Here is a 26,988-nt window from a genome sequence, read left to right as displayed (position 1 = left end):
CTCACCAGCTTTGTTGCCCTTCTTTGAACACGCTCCAGGGCCTCAATGTCTTTCTTGCAGTGAGGGGCCCAGAACTGGACACAATACTCAAGGTGCGGCCTCACCAGAGCTGAGTACAGGGGAACAATTACTTCCCTACTCCTGCTGGTCACACTGCTTCTGATACAAGCCAGAATGCCATTGGCCTTCTTGGCCACCCAGGCACACTGCTGGCTCATGTTTAGCCGAGCGTCAACCAACACCCCCAGGTCCATTTCCTCTACACAGTCTTCAAGCCATTCCACCCCAAGCCTGTAGCGTTGCTTGGGGTTGCTGTGGCCAAAGTGTAGGACCCGGCATTTGGTCTTATTAAACCTCATCCCATTGGCTTCAGCCCAGCTCTCCAGCCTGTCCAGATCTCTCTGTAGGGCCTCGCTACCCCCAGGCAGATCGACACTTCCAGCCAACTTGGTGTCATCTGCAAACTTACTGAGGGTGCACTCAATGCCCTCATCCAGGTCATCAATAAAAATATTGAAAAGGACAGGCCCCAGCACCGACCCCTGGGGAACACCACTCGTGACCGGTCGCCAGCTGGATTTAGCTCCATTGACCACCACTCTCTGGGCTCGACCCTCCAGCCAGTTCCTTACCCAGCCAAGAGTGCACCTGTCCAAGCCACGGGCTGCCAGCTTCTGCAGGAGAATACTGTGGGAGACAGTGTCAAAGGCCTTGCTGAAGTCTAGGTAGACTACATCAACAGCCTTTCCCTCATCCACCAGGCGGGTCACTAGATCATAGAAGGAGATCAGGTTGGTCAAGCAGGACCTACCCTTCGTGAACCCATGCTGGCTAGACCTGATGCTCCAGTTGTCCCGCACTTGCCGCGTGATCTCCCTCAAGACAATCTGCTCCATAACCTTCCCTGGCACCGAGGTCAGGCTAACAGGCCTGTAGTTCCCCGGGTCCTCCTTACAGCCCTTCTTGTAGATGGGAGTCACATTGGCAAGCCTCCAGTCTTCTGGTACCTCACCAGTCAACAAGGAGCGCTGATAGATGATGGAAAGCGGCTCGGCTATCACCTCCGCCAGTTCCCTCAGCACTCTCGGGTGAATCTCATCCGGCCCCATGGACTTGTGACAGTCCAGTTGGAGTAGAAGGTCTCTGACCGTTTCCTTCTGAATCATGGGTGGTTTAGTCTGGTCTCCAGCCGAGACCACCTGGTCGAAAAGTGGAATATCCTGAGGATAACTGGTCTGACCTTTAAAGACAGACGTAAAGAAGGCATTCAGGACCTCTGCCTTTTCTTTATCCTCAGTAGTCACATTCCCGGCTTCATCCAGTAAAGAATGGAGATTCTCCTTAGTCCTCCTCTTACTGTTGATATATTTGTAAAAGGATTTCTTGTTTCTTTTTATTCCAGTGGCCAGGTCGAGCTCGAGCTGGGCTTTCGCCTTTCTGATTTTCTCCCTGCATATCTTAACAACTTCTCTGTATTCTTTCTGAGTTGCCCGTCCCTTCTTCCACAGGAGGTAGATTCTCTTTTTCTCCCGGAGCTTCAAGAATAGTTGCTTATTCATCCACGCCGGTCTCCTTCCCCGCCGGCTCATTTTGCAGCTCAGGGGGACAGCCCGCTCCTGCGCCTGTAAGACTACCTTCTTGAAGAGCAACCAGTTGTCTTGGACCCCTTTACCCTCTAAGACTGAATCCCAGGGGACTCCCCCTACTAGTCTTCTAAACAGTTCAAAGTCCGCCCTCCGGAAGTCCAAGGTAACAGTTTTGCTGTTCTTCCTCCTGGCTCCACCAAGAATCGAGAACTCTACCATCTCATGGTCACTCTGTCCAAGACAGCCCCCAACCTCCACATCTTCCACCAGACCTTCTCTGTTTGTGAACAGCAGGTCTAGCGGGGCAGCTCCTCTCGTAGGCTCTCTCACCAGCTGCATCAGAAAGTTATCCTCTATACACTCCAGAAACCTCCTAGACTGCTTCTTCTGCGCTGCGTTGAATTCCCAGCATATGTCAGGGAAATATTCCATACCATAAGACACCACATGAAAAAAAAGCTACAAAACTGTGGAGGGGGGATTAGCTAGAGGGATGCAGTTTCTGCTTGAGGACTGGCTGGCTATCAGTCAGCAGGTGAGCAATCATGTGCATATATACACAAATATACCCGTATATATGTAACATTATTATTTCTCCGCTCCTTCTCTGTTTCAGTAAGTAGTTTTTATTTCAACCCACAAATTCCACTTCCCCCTTCCCCCCCAGTTCTCTCCCTTATCCCACTGGCAAAGGCAGAAGAAAATGAAAGTCTGCACAACAACTGGCTGATGTGCATTTCAGATCATGAAAAGCCATTACATGATTTACCAAGTGCGTTTTTTCCATCTATATTCATAGATCAGAAATTGCTGTTCTTCATTTTTAAGATTTTTCAGCCATCAGTATCTGAACTGCCAGTTTATTCACACAGTTTTACCAAAAATAAAAATAAAAGTTTTAAAATTAACCTCCCTCTCTAACCATGCCCCCTTCCTCTCAGAGGTTCTATTTCCAATAAACATCACTATTTTCTTGTAAATCATGTATTTATTTCCAATAAACATCAAATCCTCAGACTAAAGTAATCTTATCTTCTATGCTATGTATTTCAACTACGTACAGGATATAAAATGAAGATGGACATGGTCAGAAAATCTCATCATTTGCAGAATCAAGTCCCAGTCTGTTCAAAAAGCCTCGTGAGTGTTTCTAACACAATATATGCAGCTGAATACTGATGCAGAATTCAGGCATTCCAACATTCTATATCTGGAGTTCCAATGTACCTGCAGTACTGCGTCCAGGTCTGGGGCTCCCAGAACAAGAAAGACGCAGAGCTGTTGGAATGGGTCCAGAGGAGGGCCACTAAGATCATCAGAGAGCTGGAGCACCTCTCCTGTGAGGAAAGTTTGAGTGAACTGGGCTTATTTAGCTTGGAGAAGAAAAGGCTCTGGGGAGACCTCATTGTGGCCTTCCAGTACCTGAAGGGAGCATATACACAGGAGGGGGAACGGCGGTTCACGAGGGTGGATAGTGATAGGACAAGGGGGAATGGTTTTAAACTGAGACAGGGGAAGCTTGGGTTAGATATTAGGAAGAAGTTTTTCACACAGAGGGTGGTGACGCTCTGGAACAGGTTGCCCAAGGAGGCTGTGGATGCCCCATCCCTGGAGGCATTCAAGGCCAGGCTGGATGTGGCTCTGGGCAGCCTGGTCTGCTGGTTGGTGACCCTGTACATAGCAGGGGGGTTGAAACTAGATGATCGTTGTGGTCCTTTTCAACCCAGGCCATCCTATGATTCTAGCTAAAGGGACCATACCTTGTTCTCACATCCTGGACATAATTTTGCACACACATTGCTCACCTGTAGCCTGATGGCCAGTGCCATCGACAAAACTCAGAATGCTACCACAAAAAAAAAAAGTATTACTTTTGGTTTGGAATTTCACTAGCAATTTGCATTACCTCACACACAAGAAAGACTCTTGCAGTTGTAGACTCCCATAGATGGTAAGATAGAAACTATTTTTCAATGAAGCTGAAAGAAAGGGCATTATTTATTGAGAGGGAAGAAGAGAGAGCAGGACATAGTTAAGTCTCCGTACTGCCCTTGTAAGAGAGACCACTGAGATTTTCCTTAATGTTACCCCTCAGCCTGAAGTAGAACATTCTATCATGGAGAGTTACATGAAAATGAGAATATGCTGAAAAAGAAAACCATTATCAATTTGATCCAATGTTTTTGGCCCAAGACTGTTTCCACTTTGTCAATCACATTATTTTCTGGTTCTCTAATACAACTTCCTGAAATTTGGAGGAGAACAGAGAGAGTGGTTGAGGTACTGGAACAGGCTGCCCAGAGAGATTGTGGATGCCCTGTCCCTGGAAGTGTTCAAGGCCAGATTGGATAGGGCCCTGGGCAGCCTGGTCTAGTATTAAATGAGGAGGTTGGTGGCCATGCATGTGGCAAGGGGGTTGGAGTTTCATGATCCTTGAAGTCCCTTCCAACCCTGGCCAACACCATAAAAATCAATGAACTTGTACATATTTTTTTCCATCAACTATCCACAATAAAAGGTAATATTCACTCAGTCACGCTTCATATCTTTACCACGGAAGGAGAAGGAATCATGACAGGATATCACATCTAGAGAACATAAAGACAATTTACAATCAGTTTTCTAACTTGTTTACAGTGTAACTTGATCCAAGACAAATCAATGGTTTTTATAATCCACTATTTAAACTGAAGATAAATTTCTAGAATAGCCAGTTAAATAAAAGGGCTAATTTTCTGACTTTTCTATAATCAGAACAATGAAAATTACAGTGAAAATCTTGCTATGTTGGTTTTTAGAAAGATTGCCCTGTTTTGAACAGTTAGACGATGATCATTCCTATTTGAAAGCAAAATAGAAAAACAAAATATATCTAAGTATGCATTAAATTCCACATTTAAGTAAAAAAACAAACAACTAAGGTAATTATCATTAAGAAGCACTAATTCACTTCTTGCTGCATAACCTCTTACATAGCATTTTAAGTTACGCTTTGAAATCTAAACGCCAACACCTTCAATAAGCATTGAAGTCGTCATATGTGTTCACTGTGTATATTCACAATAGTATTACATACTTGCTATGTCTAAGTGTGTTTCTTTTTAAGTGCCTATTTTCAGGTCACTGTGTTTTAAGCAGACAGAAGCTGATACGCTTAGTAGATTATTATTCCAGATTATTAGGGGCAGGAATACACAAGTCCTAACATACCAATAAACAATTATTAGAAAATTTCTGCCTGTGATATTCTTTAAAATTCAACTAGCCAGCTTTGAGCAGATGTGGCATATCCCATTCAGCAACAGCTAACAGAAAAACAGAACTAAGCAATACTAGGAAAGCTCAGAATTGTGATAGGTCCAGTAACTAACAAAAGAATGCTGGCAAAGAATGCTTCAGCATTTTTAGATGGTGTTAAGACTGCATGTAGATCAAAATCCTGACAGGAATAATTCATGATGCCACATTGAGGAATGGTAATGACATCAGTCCTATTAAGAGACTAAACTAAAGACATATTTTATGAGAAATAAATAGAAAAAATCAGTACAAGAACTAAAAGTAATTTGTAGTTGCCATGAAGTAATAACTAGGGAGGAGAAACCAGAAATAAAAGGTGGTAGGCAGAAATCAGCACTTAAATTACTCAAAATATCAGGATCTATTGAAGTCTGCAGTTGCATTACATATCACATTAGGAAACTTTTTTTTGTTGATTTTTTTTTTCCCCCCCACATCAAAGAGATGATATTTCCAGAAGACAGAAAAAATACATGTGAAGTATATAGTTTTCATCTGACTAATTCCTCCTTTCCAATGCTGAAATATGTGCATTATGTAATTAAGGCAAATAGGTATAGAGAATCATACAAAAAATATAGTTATTTAGCTTTTTACAATATCTAAGGCACAGACCATGAGAGAATTACTGTAATTTTCATATTGTGCTGCTTTTTCGGCAGCAGGTAAAATTCAATTACAAGTTTTTCTCCAAAATAGCTTATTTCTTTTACTGTAGAGCTATTCTCCAAGAAAATTTTAGCACAGCTCACTTAAAAATGAAGGTTATTTCTCAGGGTCCAGTAAGAGAAGAATTACTGTGGACAGACATTTAAGAGGAAACAACAGTGTTACAATTTCAATGGATTTAAATTTCAGAACTAGAAGTTTATGGAAACTGATTCACTATGTTTATTTCTGGAATGCATGACTAAATGTGACATTAAGTCTTTAAGACATCACTTTGGAGAAAAACTTCCCATCCCTGTGCAGCAGGCTTCATTGCTCCTACAAATATATCAACTTAGACTTCCCCAGTCTAAATTTTGAAGTTGATTATGACTACACAAACAAAATTCAACTGGGCATCTTTCTAATATTGATCAATACCTTTTTTATACAAATCAGGCATCTGCTGCTGGAAATTTCTCACTGGCAAATTAAAAACAAAATCGTTCATACAAATATAAGATTTCTGATGAAAGAAATGAATCTAATCTACTAATCTGTTGAGACAAATGAATCATGAAACAAAGTTCTGTAACGTGAAGAATTTGCTTTATGAAGGAAATACGGACTTACAGTTTCACATGTAAGACATCTGGTTTCATTTGTTAACGTTCCCTGAAAGATTTCATGAACCCACGTTGGGTCTGGTGGGCTGTTATTTTCATTATCAATATTGCCATTGGGCAAGCGACCATTTTGCTTCTCTTGTTTTCTTTCCTCTTGCAAGATATCCGCAATTGTATTTAATAGGTAGTTTAAGAACTCGTGTGCATCCTGCTGCATGTAATTATCAAAAAGTTCTATAAGATTAAAAAAAAAAAACAGGATATTTTTAAAATGAATTGGTTAGTGCTATACTATAAACAAGTTTTTTTTTAAAAGGAAAATTTCAAAATTAGTCTTTGTTTCAGGTTTGAACCACTTGTGACAAAGCACCACCGAAATCAGCACTTCATTTATTAAGCCAACAATTTTCAAGGGTAGAGAAAGACATAGCTTACATTCCTGTAAATAGCTGATGAGAATTACCAGAAAAGTAATTCTCATCTGCAAGAAAACTTGGCCATTACTCTGCTACTGAAACACTGGTGCACATACAGTGCTGCCTGAAATGTTATAGCTTGCCTTGGACCATACTCCAGAAGCCATTCCATAAGAATCTGGATCTCCAACAGGGGTATTCTACTTCTGACAAGCTTAGACCAATGTCTTGGATAATAAAGGGCATTTCAAATTGCATTAGATGTTGATATTTTCACAAATGAACTCAGAACAGGAAATATTTCAGTGGTTTATATGTTCTATCACATGATTAACACAAACAACAAGCAAAGGAATGCTTTGAACATTTATTTGCACTTTTAGGGCTTTAAGTTCATCACTGCTCTGTCAAGAGTGCACTGCCATCAGAACCAGAAATAAAAGTAAGAGGAACTTAAAAGATACTGATATAAGTAACTATGACTTTTCTCAGATCTCATTAGATAAGGCAGTACTTGTAAGTACTTGTAAGCCATGTCAAACCAGCCTAAATATCTAGGCAAGGCAAGAACAGACTTCAAATTAGGTCTTCAAGTAATAAATAGATTTGTCTTTAAAGACCTGAAAAACTGTTTCTGGATGATATATAATGTATATATAATAAAAGTATGCGCAAACAGTGGTTTGTTGACATTTCTAAGCATAGTTGTCATAGCATTCACTCAGCTGACAGCAAATAGTATCACTGGCACATATTTCAGTGGACTTCAATAAATTGAGACATCATCTGATTCGACAAATCCTTATTTATAGGACTAAGAAAAACTAATGGCACTGAACTTGATTTATTAACAGTTACTTTTCCCTTTCTGACCAGGGCTCTTAGAAAGGAAATTTATCTGCCAATTTGAAAAGCATTCTTTATAATGGGCTAATATCACAGATGTCTTTTTAGCAATTGCTCCAATTGCAAAAAAACATAACTTCCAATTTCCTTTTAGTGTAAGAATATTAAGAGACTAGAAGAGACAGGCCTTCACTGGAGGGATAGTTTCCAGGATTGGAAAGATGAACATAAAAAAATCCTCAGTGAAGTTTAAATTTAGAAGTGCATACAGGGTCTACTTCATAGCTTTGCCATCATCCACTTGATTGCATCCAGAAGTAAACTTCAAATTGAAATAAATAAAAACCTGAATTACTAGCAAGTTAAGGAGAAAGTGATGTTAATCTGTATCATCTGGAGAGTTGCAACGAAGCAGCCAAGCATATGAATCAAGTAGCTTATTTAATGAACACCTACAACACTATTTTCAAGAAGGAAATGTTCAACTCTGAATCTAACCACCTACAAAATCTTTATTTAATCAAGTACATCAAGGCTGCAAGTCTCTTGAGGTTAAACTCTCCAGAGATTCTTCACCATGCCACATTAACAGATCTCTTAGGGATATCTGAAATTTAAGCAAACATAACAGTACACCTTCAGCTGACCTCAAGCCAATAGCTGCTTCCCACTCAGTTAAGCTTCAAGGTAATTGACAGATGTATGTTGGATTCAGGCTTAGAAAACAAAGACTGAATAGCACCACTGTAACGTGGAATACGTGAAGATTATGTTTTCAGTCATTGCTCTGTTACAGCTGGATGCTTACTCTAACAGAATTTAGGTTGGCACTGCATACCTATCTGATACTTTCTTCAACTAACTCTTCTCTAAAGCTCAAAATACCTTTACAATAAGCAAGTAAAAGTATATATGATGTCCACGTTATCATTGACATGTTATCACTGCTCAAAAAGAAATTACCCATTTAATTCTACAGAAGAGGTAAGAGTATCATCATCAAGAGACAAAAAAAGCAAGCAAGAGGTGAACTTTCATATCTGATCTCTCTACAAAATATTTCCCAATTGCCTTCTCCTGCTTAGAATTTGAGTGTAATTAAATAACTGAACATTACTAACAACTTTTTATTTTTAAAAAAAGTAATGGTTCCTGTGATCTACTTTCTACTTTCCATTTGAACCATTCTCTACATAGTTAACATTCATTGATTAAATAGTGAAAGAATAATGGATTATTTCTACAAATTCATTGAAATGCAAAGACATTCAAGTAAACTCACTGAAGAACTGAATGAGTTCCCTATTCTGTACAGGTCAGAGATAAGAATCTTTTTTTGGATAAGAAACATAAAATGTTAAAAATCTCTGGAAATCTCTTAAAATTTGGGATATTTATTACATTAAGTAGTTAAATAAAACTACTTACTGATTTTAAAATGCATTAATTATTTAAAAAGTAGATCAAGATAAGTTAATGCAAAAAAAAAAAAAAAAAAAAAACCACCTAACAGCTTAAAAATTATAGGATTTTAAGCTAGATTATGGCAGGGATGCCTCGATGTGCATTCCATACAGTCAATTTGGCAGAATGCTCACCGCATTCAAAGCATAATGATCTTTTAAGAGCAAAATAAAAGCTTTAGAATGAATTCTGATTATGAAAATACAGTTCTTAGACAAAACTAGCATGCAATTTCAGAAGCAGACACTGATAGAAGACGCAGTTATACACAAAGAGAGAGGATTCTTTCTGGACAGCTCCAAGGTTACACTCTTATTCTAAGGTTACCTCTACTTTACACTACAGCACAAAGAACACTTTTTATCCATAATATGTAGATATACCACTATTTCAACGACAGAACTAAGTCATACTTGCTATATTACACAAGAAAGAAAAAAGAAGTTACCATTTTCTTTTCGTAATCTTGTTATAAATTTCTTAGGAGGTATAACTCCAACTTTTTTCTTCTGGGTGGCTATACTGTGGAAGAGGTCAGCTAAGCATGTAAGGAGATTCTCTTTTTTTCTTGGTTGACTCTTGTATGCTAAGACTTTGTCTCGAAATGGACGACAAAAATAAAGTGCCTGAAGAACTGAATTGCAGTAGCATGTATTCCCAAACTATAAAAATAAGAGAGAGATTTATTAGTTTGCACTGTATTACTGTAGGGGAATAACATTTAATCCAAAGCATAAAAAAATCCACATGGGCAAATTTCTGTAAGTCATTTCTTCTTTACTTTTAAGAACACAAAACAGTAATATGCTTTACCATAGATTAAGAAGTATGTTGTATGCAAACACAACAAGAACAACAAAGTAGTGAATTTGATCAACACTATAATTTTATCTTCCTGTAAATTTATTAACAGAATTTTGCATTAACTATGCTCAAAACAAATGCCACCAATTTCACAGACGCCCAGGTAAAAATAGCTATCCATATATCACATCTATTCAGCTAGCCACTAGAGTACAGAATAGGTAGAGCATGACTTCGTACTGTGAGAAGAGACCTTCTCAGACACTTTAGAAATTGGTTTTCCCACATCTTATTAGCTGTGATCAACGTCAGAAGTAACTCCTTTAACCTGCTCTTACGTTTTCAGTTCTCATATTAGGTGACAGGACTGCCTTTCTGGAGTTTTCTTAAAACAGTGAATCGTGGCTTATTGAGAACATGAAGCTATGTCAGAGGTAGTAGTCTCAAACAGAGATGGGAAGGAAAAGAACTGACCATGGCCATTTTTAATGAGGTAGGTCACCGAATTGAAATGGTGCAAACAGGGACAGCAATAAGAGCATCCACAGTTCCTTTTGTCAGAACACTGTGCATTTCTCTTTCCAGGTCCTAGGCACAGCTTCCCTCAAGTCCTGCCATCACTGACGCTGTCTCTAACCCATCCCAATGTGACAAACTTCCCCATCACTTCTGTGAAGGCAACATGAATTGTCAGTGGAGACTCACTCGTTTTATACAGCCCTCCTGCAGTAAAACCCATTATCTAACACAAAGTGACAAAATTCTTTATTAGGCTGTCAGCAAGTAATCTAACCTTTCAGCAGCAGTCACTCAGACAGCAAATTGAAGCACGTACCTATTACGCACCTCCTCTAACATATGAAAATAATGTTCTTATTTATCTTTTATATGAAATATTAGCAAATAGAGGTATGAAATTATAAGAATTGTGAAGGGAGAGTTTTAACAGGTTCTATCAACAGAGAAAAAGGACAAAAGACTTTATATCTTTGGAGTAACAGGAGAGCTCCTCTTTTCAGCTCTCTCCCAGTTCAGTGACAAACGAGTACTGTGCAATTTAATCAGAAAGCTAGCAAGGAAATTGTTTATATTAAAAAAATTGAAAAGAAAAAAAAAGGAAATACAGATTACAGAACACTCAAACTGCACTGAAATAAATTAATAAAAGGACAGTAAGAATAATTAATAAAAAGACGGACATGACCCTTTTAATGAGTCTGTCTCCTTCTTTCTTACAGCCTTTTAGTATATGAAGGGGAGCTGTTATCAAGTCTTCATTTCTCAGATTACTTTTGTGGTCCCCCTCTGGACTTGTTCCAACAGCTCCATGTCTCTCCTGTACTGAGGACTCCACATCTGGATGCAATACTCCAGGTGAGGCCTCACCAACGCAGTGTAGATGGTCAGGATCACTCCCTTTCCCTGCTAGCCATGCTGCTTTGGAATGCAGCCTAGGATGTGGTTGTCCTTCTGGGCTGTGAGGGCACATTGCTGCCTCATGTCCAGCTTGCCACCCACCAGCACTCTGAAGTCCTTTGCTCAATCCTTTCATCCCCAGCTTGTATTGACAGTGAGGGCTGACACAACCCAGGTGCACGTGGCTTTGTTCAATGCTATGAGGTTCTTCTGGGCCCACTGCTTCAGCCTGCCTAGGCCTCTCTGGATGGCTGGAAGTGCTGCCTGCTTCTCAGACACTTCTCTCTCACACTCCTGTGTGCCAGAAAATGTGTCCCTGCTGCCTTTTGTCCTATCAATATTGCCCAGTGCTAACTGTCAATCTGTTCTCTTACAGAGGACAATCTGTCCCCCCATAGAGGGCCTTGAACTGGATGGAGTGCTCCAGCTCCAGCCTCACCAAAGTAGATGAGGAGAGTCTTGATTTGCTGGCTGTGCTCTGCCTAATAAAGCCAAGAATACCAATGGCCTTCTTCACCTATTGCTGGCTCATGCTCAACTTGGTGTCCATCAAGAACTCCAGGCCTTTTTCAAGAGCGTCACTTTCCAGCTGGGTGCCCCCAGCACATCGTGGTGCCTGGAAAAGGACCCTGCACAAAGCCTCCATGAGGTTCCTGTCAGGCCCTCTCCAGACCTGTTGAAGTTCCTCTGGATGGCTGCACGGCTCTCCAGTGAGTCAACACTTCCCTCAGTTTCATGTCATCTGTGCATTTACTGAGGGTGCACTCTATCCCATCATCCAGATTGTTAACAAAGACATTAAACATGATTGGATCCAGCATCAATCCATGGGGTATTCTGTTCTTTACTGGCCTTCAACCAGACTCTGTGCCACTCACCAATGCCCTCTAAACCCAGTCACTCAGTTCTAAATCCACCTCACTATCTCCTCATCCAGTCCATACTTCAGTCATACTTCTCTCTTAAGAGAAACAATGCACTATTTCAACTTCCACGAGAATGGAAAAAATGACTAATTTAAGTCATGACAGCTGAGCTGCATCTAAGTCAGCTTATCAGTAAGACAGTTTAATGACTGTACAGCATATACCAGGATTTTAGACTCCTAAACCACGTCAGTACTAAGAACCTAGAGACAGAGATGTGTGTTGTAGTAGCAGGACAGCATTACAAGTAATTAGTTTCACTACAAAAAGCAAGATGACAGATCATGTTAAATCAACCTTGTTTTGTACGTACTTTCCAAAGTATCCCTGAGTAAAATATTTAATAATTAATTTCAGACAGAATCATACAATTTCTAACAAGACACATTTTCCATGGGTAAAACCAGAAATTAAATTTTAAATTATTCCAGAAAACTAATCATCAAATTGAACCACTGAACCATTTCATACGATTTTCCACACTTGCTTTCCCCTTCAGGCTCAGTATTTTTTAACATCTCAATAGAAATGGCAGATGTGAAGACTTAATATCACCAACAGTTTCACAGATTTTTTCCTGTACTGTATTTATCCACTTAAGTTGGCATATTACCAACTACAAACCATATATTCTAAATAGCTTTTTATTTTTTTTTAAACAGTCACAGTTTAATTGCAAGAAAGTGGTTTCATAATTACCCTGTAAAAAGTGAAATGAAATAAATGATTAGCTCAATTTCAACTATTATTTCATTGAGATGTTTTAAAAATTTGCTGAATATTTAAACACATTTCAAAATGTATGTTCAATGACTGCATTGTTCAGCTTTTTAACTATTCACTCTGGGGCAATCTTGTGATCTAACCAATCCAGCTACAACATTTCAAAGCAATAGAATTACGAAGTGAAACTTACATTAACTAAACCAAAATAGTGTTCATTGACTGGAAATTGTTCTGGACCAATCTCTTTCTCCAAAGCTGAGGCATTGGCGCCCTAGGAAATCAAAAGCAGTAAAATATTAACGTTGCAATTATGCACACAATGAGGTTAATTAGTTGAGAGACAAAAAATTAAGTGAGGTTTTTTTGTAAAGATAAATGCCTTTCCTCCAAAGATTTTAAGACAAGCATGTACAGCTAGGAGTGGCAGCTCATACACACTGCAGGCATCTATAACACAGTCACAACTATGAGTCTGACCACAGAACACATTTGGGGAAACAAGCCACTCTTCAAGAACCAAATGTTTTGTCAGAACATGTGTACTGAGATATAATTACACATTTCACATGACATTTCAACCTTGATTCTCACATATGTATACTGCACAGTTAGTTCAGTCAAAGGCATTTATCCGCTAGCAATTGTTGATTTGCTTTGACTACACACACACACACACAATTACTGGTCACAGCTGTAGACCTTGTTAACACCAAACCTGGAAATTTAGATCTCAGATCCTAAGACTCAGGTTTTGCTGAACTTAGGCATGCTGAAGCAATCGCTCTAGTCAGGGCATAGGAAAACAAAAAGAAATTGGAGAGAATGGATGAAACACCCTCCTGCCAGTAGCCTGAAGGGTGGAGGCAGTTGGAGTTTGTGATCCAATCCATCAATCATACATGGCAAATTAACTAAACATGTTTAATTAGCCTGTTTCTTAATCCAAAGGCAAGCACACAGGCAAGATAATATTAGCCATGAATGCAGGAAAACCAGTCCTTTGAGTTCTGTTCTCTCAGGATGTTTAGATTGGCCACAAAGCCATTTCATACAGATCTGAAAGCAGACAAGTCACCCAGCAAGTCTTCTGTGCCATAACATAATACTTACATGCTTACAATAAGAGCATCTAGCACCCTTTCACCACCAGAAAGTGTGAAATATATTTAAATATAATCAAAAATGCCCTAGAGATACAGGGCTCCAGATCTCAAAGTTGCATCATTTCTATGTATTTTTTTAATGGAATTAAACTGTTTTGGTGTACTGTGTTCATTAGTTTCAAAGTGCAGCTTGCTCAGCAACAGCCATCTTAATATAGGATCTCAAAGCAGGTGATGCGAGGCTGATGGTGAGCTACACTCCAGGAGTGTAATTCACACAATATGCAACATATCTCACAAAAGTTAAGAAATGCAGATCATTCACAGAAAGCAGAGACATGGGAGCTGCTCCACTTGCCGTGAAATACAAAATACTCAGAGCACTTTGTAACAGACCTTGACTTCTGTAAAATTAAAGGATAGCACAGCTAGCACTGGTCTGCACTAGAAATGCTGCAGGTGCTGCCCAGCAAATCTGTTAGTTACGATACTCCAAGAAGTCAGAGAAACTATCTTTGGTTACACTTTGCTTCCAATTGATGCAACTGGTGCAATGAAAAGTGGATTTCAGAGGATGCAGATTTTTTTTTCATTATTATTTAGACATACAAAATTCTATTCTCTGGAAAATTCAAAGAATAAAAATCTTTCCACAGGTCTTACACTAATTGCCTTTAGTGAAAATCAAATGTATCCAATTCTACATCACTTTTGTTGCATACAGCATCACTCTTTCTCTCCGTCTACATACATACACAAACGCCCCCTATCAAACTAACATATGAGCATGTTCCAGTGTAAAGCCAGGCCTAAGTAAATAAAAAAATAGCACATACTACACAGCAAAGAATCTTAAAAACAGGTGTGACTGCTTCCCAACTATATCTTTTCTTACATTAAAGATGTAGCAAATGACCATGGACTTCATAGCAATAAAACTGAATCAAAATCATAAACAGCAATAAAAATAGCTCTTAAGATTTCACAGCTGCTCTCAAACAGCAATGTTAGCGGTAAGGTAAAGGGATATAAGATCTCATTTGAGATTATAGCATATTTTTTTATTTGCCTACTGAATGCCTGACATTATATGACTACTGAATGCCTGGTTTTGCAGCCTTACTGAAAACCATCCCTGAGTTCTGGCAAGATGGACATTATTTACAACAAATCAGAAAAAAAGGAACTGAGGAGGCCATTTATCCTATTGCTCAAATCTCTACTTCATAAAAAATAAATGAATTCTAGAACAGATTTTTAGGAAATTGTCTGTTTTCAAAGGGTGGAGTGACTGCTTTAGTCTAGCTCTGGAAGGGTGAATACTGTGATGGAGACTTTGATGTTTCTGTTTGTACAGACCAGAACATTATATTTAGATTTCTAGCACAATAAATATCGCCCAAGTAAGTAAAATATGCTAAGATATGCGTATATTAACAATACAGTTCTCTCATTATTCAAGGCTATTTCATTCAAGGTTCAGACTTTCACATGATTTCAGAGGATGACATTACTAATTTCAATGCCGTTGTTTATGAATGTTTTATCAGTACAAACCAGCACGGATGTTTTAAACTAATACAAAACCCCACAAGCTACTCAGACTTCCCTCTACAGCTCTCCTTTTGTCTGTCATAAAGGATGTTATTCCTTCCCACAAATAATTTATACTGTGCACAGTGTTAGTTGCAGAGGCAGGACACAGTATGCAGCAGGAGCTTGAAAGTACGTTAAAGCGGATGCTCACACCTGACACATAACTACTATTGTAATGTCTAAGTATCTCTCCCTCTGAAAGGTTTCTGGGGAACTATTATGGCAAGCACTATCAGCCCCAGCTGACCCTCCCATTTTGCAAATACAGATGCAGAGGGAAAGCGCTGCAGTACCAACTACTGCAGTACCATAAGATCTTTTGGATAAGAGATCAGCAGAGGAATAAAGCACAAGAGTCATATCTCATTACATCTGCCATGAAAGAGTTGGGATCAGGAGATTTCACTCAAAGATGTCTGCTGCAGAGTATAAAAGCTCTTCCTCTGCCATCTAACTGGGATGCAGGAAAATCCCAAAAATGGTCCTCTACTTTTTGGGGTGCACTGAGCAACCCATACAATAGACACTCAGTCTCTCACAGAGCAGCTTAGCTTTGATGTTGTGCAGATGAGAAGTGGGAACACCAACTTCAGTTAGTACACCTGAGGGCTGGTTTCCCCACACAAGCCCAGATGTGGGAACAAACAGAATCACAGCATGGTTGGGATTGGAACGGCCTCTGGATCTGCCCAGCCCAAGCCCTGCTCCAGCAGGGACATCCAGAGCAGGGTGCCAAGGGCCACATCCAGGTGCCTTTGCAAGATCTCCAGGAAGGTGACTCCACAGCCTCTGGGCAGCCTATGCCAGTGCTCAAACTGCTACTGCCCAGGCAGTCTGTTTCAGATGCACAAAAGATGTCAAAAACTAACAAGCAGTAAAAGCTAATACTGTAGTGCTACTGATATTTACTCATTTTTTGCATTGTATTCGTATCTTTGTATCACCACCACCTATACATCATCATGTCAACACCTATAAACACCTACGCATCACCAAACAGTATTCAGATCACCCACCTTCCAACACAGTGACAATTATACAGGTATACAGAACACTACACACAACACAGCTCTGTAGTGAAAACTTCAAGTAAGGCATGTAAGAACATAATATGAAATCTTAATACATATTAACATAATAAGTAATCTTAATACACATCTACCTTGGTCCTACAGCTCATTACTGGAACAGGAAGTAACACCATAACTTAACTAACTTCATCTGAATCAGACCACTTGAAGCACTCATTAAGAGATCATCTGGAAAATAACACCATGATGTAACGGATGTTTGAAAATACCAAAATATTGACCTCTTAAACTCTGTGATTATTTCTATGTAGAACAAAGAACTACAACAAACAGGGAAGAAGCCAATTACACAATGAAACAAATTTCAAGTTCTGTGTGTAGTGGCTGATAATTGCAAAGATGAACTGCACTAAATCACTATGAAGGCACTGTGAAAAGTCACCCACCTTGCTGAAGCAGTAGTGTTGCTAACTATTATTTTCATGTTTATTATTGCCTTTTCTTGCTGCCCCCATGGTCTCACTGCTGGGGCGCCATACATAGAATTATTACTCCTGAGACCATCTAACAGCTAATGACTCGAAGATGCAAACCAACATATGGTAGAATTTGAATGGCTGGAAGAATCAATTTAGAAGCACACACACCTCACCTAAGCTAGAAATAACGTAAAGGCTCTTAACACTTTTAAAGGAAGAAATAAAAACGAAAAAAATAGCTACCCTACATGACAATACTGTCTAAAAACAAGTCAGCAAGCAGGCAAACAATAGTGCTTTTGAAGTGTCTTGCCTTGTTGTTATCATTTAATCTAGTAGACAGCATTTCTCTTACACTGACTTGACTCAACCAGCCTAACATGCTTTGAAGATTAAACTGGTGTTAGTTCTACTACAGAGGGTGCTGATCTATCCCTTCCTAGATTAAAAATCAGTTGATAACACGGTAGGCCATCTTTTCAGCAGTTTGCTGTTAAAGTTTTAATCTTTATCTTACTGAGTTGCAAGTTTCCTTAGTAAGAAATAATAATAATTTTAAAAAGAAATTTCCTACAACAAAATTTGCATTTGCCAAAGTTCTGTAGATGTCTTTGTCCCTTAACAAACCTTCCCTGCAGTGCCCTCCACCTTCCCAAGAAGCAACACAGACTGAAGGTGTCTGACGTAACTACTGTTACATACACAGATGTAAGCCAAACTTCTCAAATATTACTTAGCTGTACATTAGTGAGCTTGAAGAAAAATGCATCAGAGTGACTGAAGGGCATTAAAAGTGAGAAATTCAGTATCCAGGAATAATGTTTTCCTCAACAAGAAGAAATTATAGGTATAAAGTTAATTTACTTACAATTTTAAAAATAAAAATCAGAGTATAAGCATTCATTTATAATAGAGCTTTCACTTTCCCCCCAGAAGTATTTGAAGACATTTCCTCGTCTGTGCCACAACTGAAGGCATTCAATTCAAAATTCCATAGCCTATATCAATTAGTGCACTGTGACTGATGGAATCTTCCATGAAAGATGAAATACAGAACTCCACTCTTCAAATCATCTTTTATTAGAATATGTAAACTTATATTTTTCTGTGTACTTATAGAAACAAGGCTTAAAACAAACAGTATAGCTATATTAAAGCAAATATAAACTATGTGTGTTATTTCAAAGGCAACCAAAATGAAAAAACATTTCTTAGGATATCATTTCCGGCCCAGGAAGAAGTGAAATATGCCGAGTGTGCTTCAGTGATACCCAGCGTTCATTTATCTGCAAAAGAGCATGCTTTAGTAAGGCACAACTTCATATGTGGTTTGGATAGTTCCAGTTCATACTTTTGAAATACTCGTAGTGTTATTTTTCTTTGCTAATTGGCTTAAGATATCACCCTGTGTACTCTAATTACATGCAGCTCAGAGGGAATGTTTTCTTAGTGAGCACAAAGTCAAACATCCCTGCATGGGCAAAGATGACAACAATACACCACAAAATTACCTTCACACTTGCTTTTTTTGCTACTACATTTCCTACTACACCAATCTTTTTGAGCCTGAGCACAGACATTGTATTTTCATTCACAGCAGCTGGACAGTCATACTTCTTTCTGTTTTGAACACTGAAGGCAAAGATAAATTACTCACAAATATGAACTCGAAACATCAATGAATCGAGTCAGTAGTCTTCCACTGACTAGATCTAAAAAACACAGAAAGATGCAATTCTTCTCAAGCTGCTGCCCCATGAAAAATGGATTTTGTCAATTACCCTCCATATGGAAGGAAATCATACCACAAAACAAAAGAAATACTGGCAACAGTATCAGTTTCATTTATCTTGTATAATTCCAGAACATTCCTGAGAGAACACTGTTTACAATAGCTGGTGATTTTGCTTCCACTTCCTCTGATCAGAAGGCTTTTACCAGCAGCAGTACAACACATCTCATCATGGCACTTGCTAAGCAGGATCCCTAAAGGTCAACAGCACTACCTTCACAGACTTACAGTGAGAGGTTGAATTATACTCATGGACCAAACAGGAAGTCTGTGAAATGAATTTAAAAAGAGGATTTGATGGTGACGTGAGAAATCTTTCATTGCCTAGAAAGTACAAGCAGTTAGAAGCATTATACTCACCCTGAACAAACAAACAAGAAAAGCACTTACCGAATCACCCACAACACAGAGGGAGAAAAAGTACAGTAACACATTTGTTCACTTTTGTTAACAAACACTACGTAATGTTTAAAATACAGTTTTAACCCACAAAAATGGCCGTTTCATGAGAACAAATGCTGTTTTCTCTATTTTCACAGACTCACTAAAACTTCTTGAAGTTATGAAAAATGGTAAGAGTGCTCTTCTGCTCTGGTACATTTATATCGATACATGATTTTGATGTATTTATGCTAATACACCAAATCATTATGTTTATATGCTACAAAACTTATCTAGGGTTAAGTGGGATTTCTTCTTCGTGTTTTTTTTTTAAGACTCAAAGATCAAAAAGATCTGATTTGAAATACAATATTTGTTAAAAGCATTTTACTTTTAGAAACTTCCTAAACCAAGAAAACAAAAGTTGACCCCCTACATGGGCCTTCTATACTCTTCCTTCCTTCAACAGATACATAAGAGAAACGTAAACAATCTAATTAAGGGACAGACATCCTTCTTCCACATTCTTACAAAACCATTCCTACAAGTCTTGATGCAAATCACTTGCTTTGCCAATTTAAAAAGTAAGAAAGCCCACATAAATGATCATCTGAATAATCAACCTTTGTGTAGTAATGGGATCAGCTGGTCCCACTGACACAGCTAAAAATTCACTGCTGGCAAAACTAGAGTCCAAGTAGGTATTCCATTGTTTCTTTGTGCTTAGAACCCAATAAATGAACGTTCACATGCAAGTCAAATGACACAGGCACATGTATATAATTGAAATTATTTAAGTTGTAAGCCAACTAAGAAATTCTGTGCTGTGACAAATATTGCTTTACAGCTACATAGCTTCAGTGCTTTCTTCTTCATGTCTTGTATTTCACATTTGTTTTATATGAATTTTTAGTTACATTTATAGTCAAATGTGTCCAAAGTAATTGGTGCATTTTAAGCACTACCCCAAACCCAGCATTTTAAACAGCAAACGTGTAGCTTTATTTTTTTTATTGCTACATTGCTACATGTTGCACCTACAAAAATGATGACGACAAATGTTACAATCGCGTCACAGTCATAATGAAAAATTCTCCCTATTGTAACTCCAACCAATGAGTGAACCTCTCTGTTCACTTGTATAGTTGTATACTTGTGGCAGTTGTATAGGCTCTTGAACTAACTGTCTAACACACACTCCTCCAAAACTGAGTGTGCTTGCAACAGAATCACGAAAACAGAACACATGCCAGGATACTCCAGTCCACTGATGAAAGCAGATTCAGGTCACCATGCCAAAGTGAAATGGCATGGCTGAGACACAGCACATGCTCCTCCTTGCCAGCTCTGCTACATAAGCAAGTCAGTCAGCTGGATAAAGGAACACCACAATGCTGTTATTTTCTCTGTGTCAGCTCTCTCACCCTCTTGCTTTCTTTTCTGCCACCTCCTCACTTTGAAGCAATGTTTTTCCTTGCTGCAACTCTCAATTATCACTCCTTTGAGCTCGAGTCTTCCTTATGCTTTCCTGCAGAATCTGTAAAAACTGATAATTGATTACTGTCTAAGTATTACAATTTGTGCTTGAGAGTAGATTGCAAACAAAAGGAACAGGAGTGAGTACATAACAGCCATTTCGTCTGAATTCAAACCCTGGCAAACATCAATTTACATTAAGTGCAGATTTCACAATTAGGTTTGAAAAACCTACTGTAAACAGATAGTTCCCTGAGCAGTAATGAAGCCCAAACATGCAAACCTATCTTCTCAAAGTTTACTATAAACTCTGCCTGCAATTAAGTGTTTAATACAACCTCTGCATTGTGACATCTGTGGCAGGTTGCACTGCTGCCTTCCCTAAGCTGGGCACTCTGCCTGTTTCCTCTCAGCAGCCTCCAGCCCCACGTGCTTGTATTAACATCAGCACCTACAAGGCCTCTTCACTCTTGTCAAACGTGACTGAAACAGGCAGAAAGGTACTGGGGGGTAAGGAGAGAGGCAGGAAAAGGATGGTACGTAACCATTCAGCATGACTGGTGTGTGCACGTGGTGCATTCAAAAATAAACCTAAAACCAAATTTTTTTTACTGTACGAAACACATAAACTTCTCAGGCAGAACACACTATTGCATCATTAAATCTACATTTAGCTACAGACTGTGTTTGATGGCATTTTTGGAAATCTGAATTAGTCACTGAGGACTTTCTACAGTAATACTAGCCTAATAGACTGACCCTGCGTATGAGACGCTACACTAGTAGTGAACAATTAAGCAAATGCCAGAAACATTAAGCAAAAGATTTTCATGTCTAATACTACAGCTGGCAGATTAGCATCACATTTAAATTTCATGATGGTTTTTCAGGTTGTGCCAACATAATCAACCAATTTCTAGAGGAAACACTGAAAAACAAGTACCAGCTCTACTATCATAACTTCCTTCTGTACGACTGAGATGGACACCTCCATAGTTTTTAATCTACAGAGGCAGTTTCTATCCTCTCTACTCCAGCTACTAGAAGGCTTGCTAAGTGTTTGCTGGGCTCTAGACAGCAGAAGCAAAGTCAGAAGGACTATATTCAGCCTTAATTTTACGCAAGTATAGCTTGGGGCGCATCTTTGTTGCGGGTTGCATGGATTATTTTACCACTTCCCAACCACGCATAAAACCTCCTATCATTCAGACAACCAAGACTTGTTTCATAGCTTAATGCATGGAGGGTAAAATGCCAGGTTCTACTTCTATTGCAAAGACATTTAAACAAACAAACCAACCCACCCAACCACCCATACCCTTACCCATTTGGCAAAAAGAACAGCGCAGTACATAAGCCACACAACAGCAATGTTGTTTTCCAGTCCTTTTCTGCAATCTTAAGCTTTGTAATTAAGGCTTCCTACAACACACGAGTGGTGATATAGGGAAAAGAAATCCAAAGAACCCTGAAGGAGTAGAATAGGAAGACCTGCAGTACTAATGATATAAACACTGGAGTATAGACTAATGAAGCATGAACTAATGAAGAAAAAAAAGTCATTTTGTAGACAGAATGTGCTCCTGCAACATCACCTCAAAAGGCACTGTGGGCTTTCTGACATCACTCTTCACCATATCCCATTGGCCAGTGCTGGAAAATCCAGTTTATTGCTTTCCAATATTGTGAGCTTCAGAGAAAAGGGTGCATTAAATGTAAGCAGCAGTGAAACTTGAATTTGGATACAAAAAAAGAAGTCATGAAATGAAGGTCTGAGATTGAAGAGATTATTCAGCATGGCTCCAGATAGCTCTGTTACAGGCCACCAGCACACAACATGTGTTAGGTTTGTGAATGCACAAACTGTCTTGTGGCAAAAATTGCCTGCTACTGGTTTTGTACTAACCAGACATAAGGTGAGAATCAACCACCTGAGAATTCTTCCAATAGGCATGGGGAAAAAGCAAGGAAGTGTTCTGAGAATCTTCAGAAAATTGTCTGAGAGTTTATCAAATGGTAGCTTGTCACTAAGAGGAATTGCCAGAAAAAAAAAAAAGAAAACATTACTCAGCATTCATATTCTTGTTTCTGCAAAATTAATACTTACACACGATTATTATGACTTTCTTAACGTTTAAAAGATCTGCCTGGCCATAACCACATTGTTCTCAACAATTCCTATGTAAATATCAAATACCTCTCCATGCTACCTTCACTGAAACAGCCAATTCCTATATTAAGAACTGCTAAACTTTTATAGGGGGTTCCCTGAGCCAGCTGTCCTCACTCATGCAGTACCAATAAAGCTTAAGCACCAGAAAAGGCACAGGAAAAAATCTCATGCTTGGAGTCTATCCACCTCAGCATACACAATTAAATTGGACAAAGAATACCTCACTGACATCAGAATTTCGGCTTCATGGGTACAGACACTTCATTAATTGTAAGGTTTTTGGTTGGAAAAAATTAGTTTAGGTATTGATTTGTATGCCAGTGAAAAACACCACTTCCAACAACCACACACACAGGAAATCTTTAACCATATGCCTGGGTGATCCACACCTTCATGTAACAGCTTCCATACTGCTACAAGTAGAGATGTGAGGTCCTACACTGGGCCTAAATCAAGGGACTGGCACTGAGTCTACGATGACAGAATGTCCAGCAGGCAGCTGTGGGTAAAGACTCAAGGATCAACGTGTCCTGGCTCGAGGATCAATCACAGCCTAGTCTGAAACGTAACTGCTCCAGAGAATGAGAACTGCTGTTCGTTCATTTGGCCATACAAAGACCTCGGTGTACAGCTCCTGCATTCAGGGAATCGGACCCTTGGAGTTCGGATGAGAAGCTGCCATCTCCCACGTCGCAAAGAGCACTGCTCCAGCCGGTGGGCGGCCACCTGAGCCACCTCCACAGGCGCCCACTCCACATTCTCTCAGGCCACCTCTGAAACGCCCGCTGGAGACACCGAAGCCTCTCTGCGGTAAGGTTTATGAAAATCATAAATCAGCGCCCAGAAAGCACCCATCAGCATTTTCCACTGCTCAAAACCACGGGACGTTACAACGCCAATCCAGCAAGCGAACAACCAGGACGGCAGAGGCTATTTCTCCCCTCCGCTCCCTCCTCCCTCCCCGTGGCAGCAGCGCAAGGGCCGCCGCAGCCCGGAGCCCCTCAGGACGCGGCGCGGTGCCCGCGAGTCCCGGACGGCGCACAGCGGGACGGCGCCCAGCGGGACGGCCCCCGCCAGCACCGGGACGCGGCTCCACGGGCCGGCAGGGCAGGCTCCCGAGGAGACCCCGTCCTAAGCGCCCCCGTCGGAAAGCCCCCGAGCTCAGCCCTGCCCCTGGCTGCAGCCTCCCAAAGCCGATTAACTGCGCCGGTCCCCGATCCCCACCCGCGGAGCGCGGCTCTGCCCCGCCGCCGCCCCACAGAGCCCTCCGAGCGGCGCGGTCCCGCACGCACTCGCTCACTCACTCACCATGGTACAGATGGAGGCGATTTTGGAGACTGTCATTAGGATTTCCATCCGCCCAGCGCCATCTTCCGCCCAATCACAGCGCCGAGCGGGGCCGGGCCGGGCCGGGCCGAGCGGGAGTAGGAGGGGATGGGGAGGGCAGAGCGCACCGCCCCCGCCGGCGCCCACCGCGGGACTCCCGCAGCCCGGCGGGCCCCAACGGCCTTACGAACGACTCACGGCCGGCGCTCGGCGCCTCGCAGCCTCGCCCACGCGAGCCCGCCCCGCCTCACGCCGGGCCCTCGCGCCGCCGGGTCACCGGCCGCCTCCCGCCCCACCGCCCGGCCCCGCCTCCGAGCCGGCTCCCGCCGCGCCGGGCGCCGCCGGGCACGCATGCGCGGGGCGGGGCGTCGGCCGCCTGAGGCGTGGGCGTCGCGCCTCGCTGTGTGGGATGGTGGGGCGCGGGGTCTGTCTGGGCGCTCCGAGTTTTGCTTTTCCGGGTGTTTCTGCCTCTCTCTGCTTCCCTTGCACTGTCTCTAGATTAATGGTTCCGAGGTTTCACTGAGCCTAGGACCGACTCCGCCAGCCTCGGTCATTTCCAAAATAAAGTTGACCCGTAGAATCGATGCTTACATCAGCCGCTCAAGGTGTCTGCTTAGGGATGAGATGAATCATCTCGCGCTCACACACTGTTTCTTCTTCTGTGCACTGCAGCAGCAATCTGGATGAGTCGTTCGAAATGTTTAATGTCTACATTAGCCGTGTTCCACCCTGTCTCTTTTCATATATGGGAGCACGGAGCAGATGGAAATGCATTACAATTCATAATGCATAAGACGACCTAGGTCATAAAGACGTACTTTCACCATAAAAAAACATACATTAATATCTATAAAATCAAATTATGGTACATTTTTCAGGTTGGATATTAGGGAAAAGGTCTGCACCACAGGGCGGTGGGCACGGAACAGCCTGCACAGGGCTGTGGGCACGGCCCTGAGTGCCGGAGCTCAGGGAGCGTTTGGATGGTGCTCTCAGACACAGGGATTGATTTTGGGTGGTCCTGTTGGGAGCCAGGAGTTGGACTCCATGATCCTTGTGAGGCCCTTCCAACTCGGATATTCTGCTATTCTATCCTTCCATGATCCTCAGAAGTAAACATTCCTTAGCAACTAAATTAATGGAAATAAAGAATAAGTTTTCCTTCAGCTGAAACATAAAGAATGTGACTTTAAAAAGTTTTTATGTCAAAACTCTTCATTGCAACCTGAAATATTTTCAAGCTTTTATATAACAGCTGTGGTCTAGAAGTGTATATTTCAAAAGTATAGTATTTGAGAAAATGAATGCTTCTTGGATGACTACGTTCAGAAACTGTTGCCACAGAAACAATGGGGGAGGACAGCATCAAGAGAATGAGAAATAGAAACAAAAGAAATGGTTTGGCCATCTATGAGCAAAAAAGAAAAAAAAGCAAGAAAGGATATTTGACCAGCTAGACACATCAAGCCAGCAGATATCCAGCAGTTCATCTACTGAAATTCAAAGCTACAAGATAAATTTGTAGGAGGACTCCTTTAAGTATTAGTCAGCCAGGCTGCAGGACATGCTTCTGTATAACCCCAGGTGAACAAAGCGCTCAAAGATGGCAGAAGGACAATAAGGTACAAAACTACAAAATGTTATTTCACTACTGCAGAAGTTTGTACAATTAGTTGAGATATAATTCAGTTTGCATCCAGTTATGTGACTTTGAGTGAAACTGTGCAGGCCGTAGAGAACTGAAGGAATCTTGAAAGGCAATCATGGAAAGCCAGAGATGTTCTTGAAGTTTCCATCTGTCCGTAAATTAGAGGGCAGAATATAGTTGGAAACACAGACAGAGCAGTTCACACCAAGGGAAAATTTAAATATTCTGCAGTATTGGTCTACATTTAAAAAAAAAAGGGGGAGGATACATGGCCATGGGGATGCATGGCTATGCTGGCCTGTATCTGACAGGTGTGAGGCTAATTGTGTCTGGAGACTAAGCAGAGGAGCTGGAAAGATGTTGAATTAGTACAGGCATATTGAAAATAGCAATAGTGTGTAAATTGAGATGATGCATTGTGATCAAATTGGACATTATCACTTAATTGTCATGACTAAGCCCTTAGGGCAAAAGGAATTTAAAGTTACTATTCTTTTTTATTTTTATTTTTTTTTAAACCAATATAGATAGGGTAGAACAGGATTGTGTGTGAGTGTATATACACATGCACGTTTGTGGAGATTGAGCTTTGAGAGCAGTTACAGAGTTCTGGTAGTACATGTAGATCATTACAGTAACTAACCTGTCTGAGAGAAGACATCACTTGTATCTTGTATCCCCAAGGAGAGACAAGTTCACCTGATGAAATGAGACAAGCATCTTTGACAGCCTTAGGAGAACTTTCAGGAACAGGGAAGGGAGATGGCAACACACAGGGAAGAGAAGAAACAGTAATCAAGGGTGGTAAGAAAATGGTGCAGCTTGCATGTTGGGAATGAGAGACCTCAGGAATGATGAAATAGGGTGTGTGAGAGGCCACCCTCCTCAAGGGTATGCACACAAACGCCTACAGACTGGGAAGCAAGCAGGAGAAACTAGCGCTCTGCAAGCATGACGTGATGGGAGTTTGTTACAGATCACCTCATCAGGCAAATTAAGTCTTGTATAAAGAATTTGAGAGAGTCTTAGATCCCAGACTGATGAGGGATTCCAGCCTACCTGGCATCTGCTATAAGCACAACACATCACAATGCAAGCAGTCAAGTTTTCTGAAAGGTGCCAGATGATTTATTGATACTGGATGGGCCAGCCACAGGTGACTGCAGCTGGATCTGCCATGCCAGCAAGGCAGAACCATGGGATGTGGGCAGTTGGTGGCTTGGTT

At 40.7% G+C, this 26,988-nt stretch overlaps 1 protein-coding gene across 5 annotated transcripts in view; it reads right to left on the bottom strand.

Annotated features, from left to right (window-relative positions):
- The window catches only part of USP12 (ubiquitin specific peptidase 12), a 42,454-nt gene extending 18,103 nt beyond the window's left edge, over positions 1-24,351 (bottom strand). For all 5 annotated transcript variants that reach the window (XR_016463338.1, XR_016463339.1, XR_016463340.1 and 2 more), the window contains exons 1-4: positions 24,098-24,351; positions 12,949-13,029; positions 9,335-9,548; positions 6,168-6,394 (exon numbers count right to left, since the gene is read on the bottom strand). Coding sequence is in view for 1 of the 5 variants with exons in the window: in XM_090133790.1 (XP_089989916.1) it covers positions 6,168-6,394; positions 9,335-9,548; positions 12,949-13,029; positions 24,098-24,145 (570 nt within the window). In the remaining 4 variants the exon portion in view is untranslated. The remainder of the gene's footprint in view (positions 1-6,167; positions 6,395-9,334; positions 9,549-12,948; positions 13,030-24,097) is intronic.
- Positions 24,352-26,988: the final 2,637 nt, after the last annotated feature.

This window comes from Phasianus colchicus, chromosome 1 (assembly GCF_987193195.1).
Source record: "Phasianus colchicus chromosome 1, bPhaCol1.hap1.1, whole genome shotgun sequence".
NCBI classification, from domain to species: domain Eukaryota; kingdom Metazoa; phylum Chordata; class Aves; order Galliformes; family Phasianidae; genus Phasianus; species Phasianus colchicus.
The sequence above is the reverse complement of the archived record's forward strand: the minus strand, read 5'-3'. Positions and strand labels throughout refer to the sequence as shown.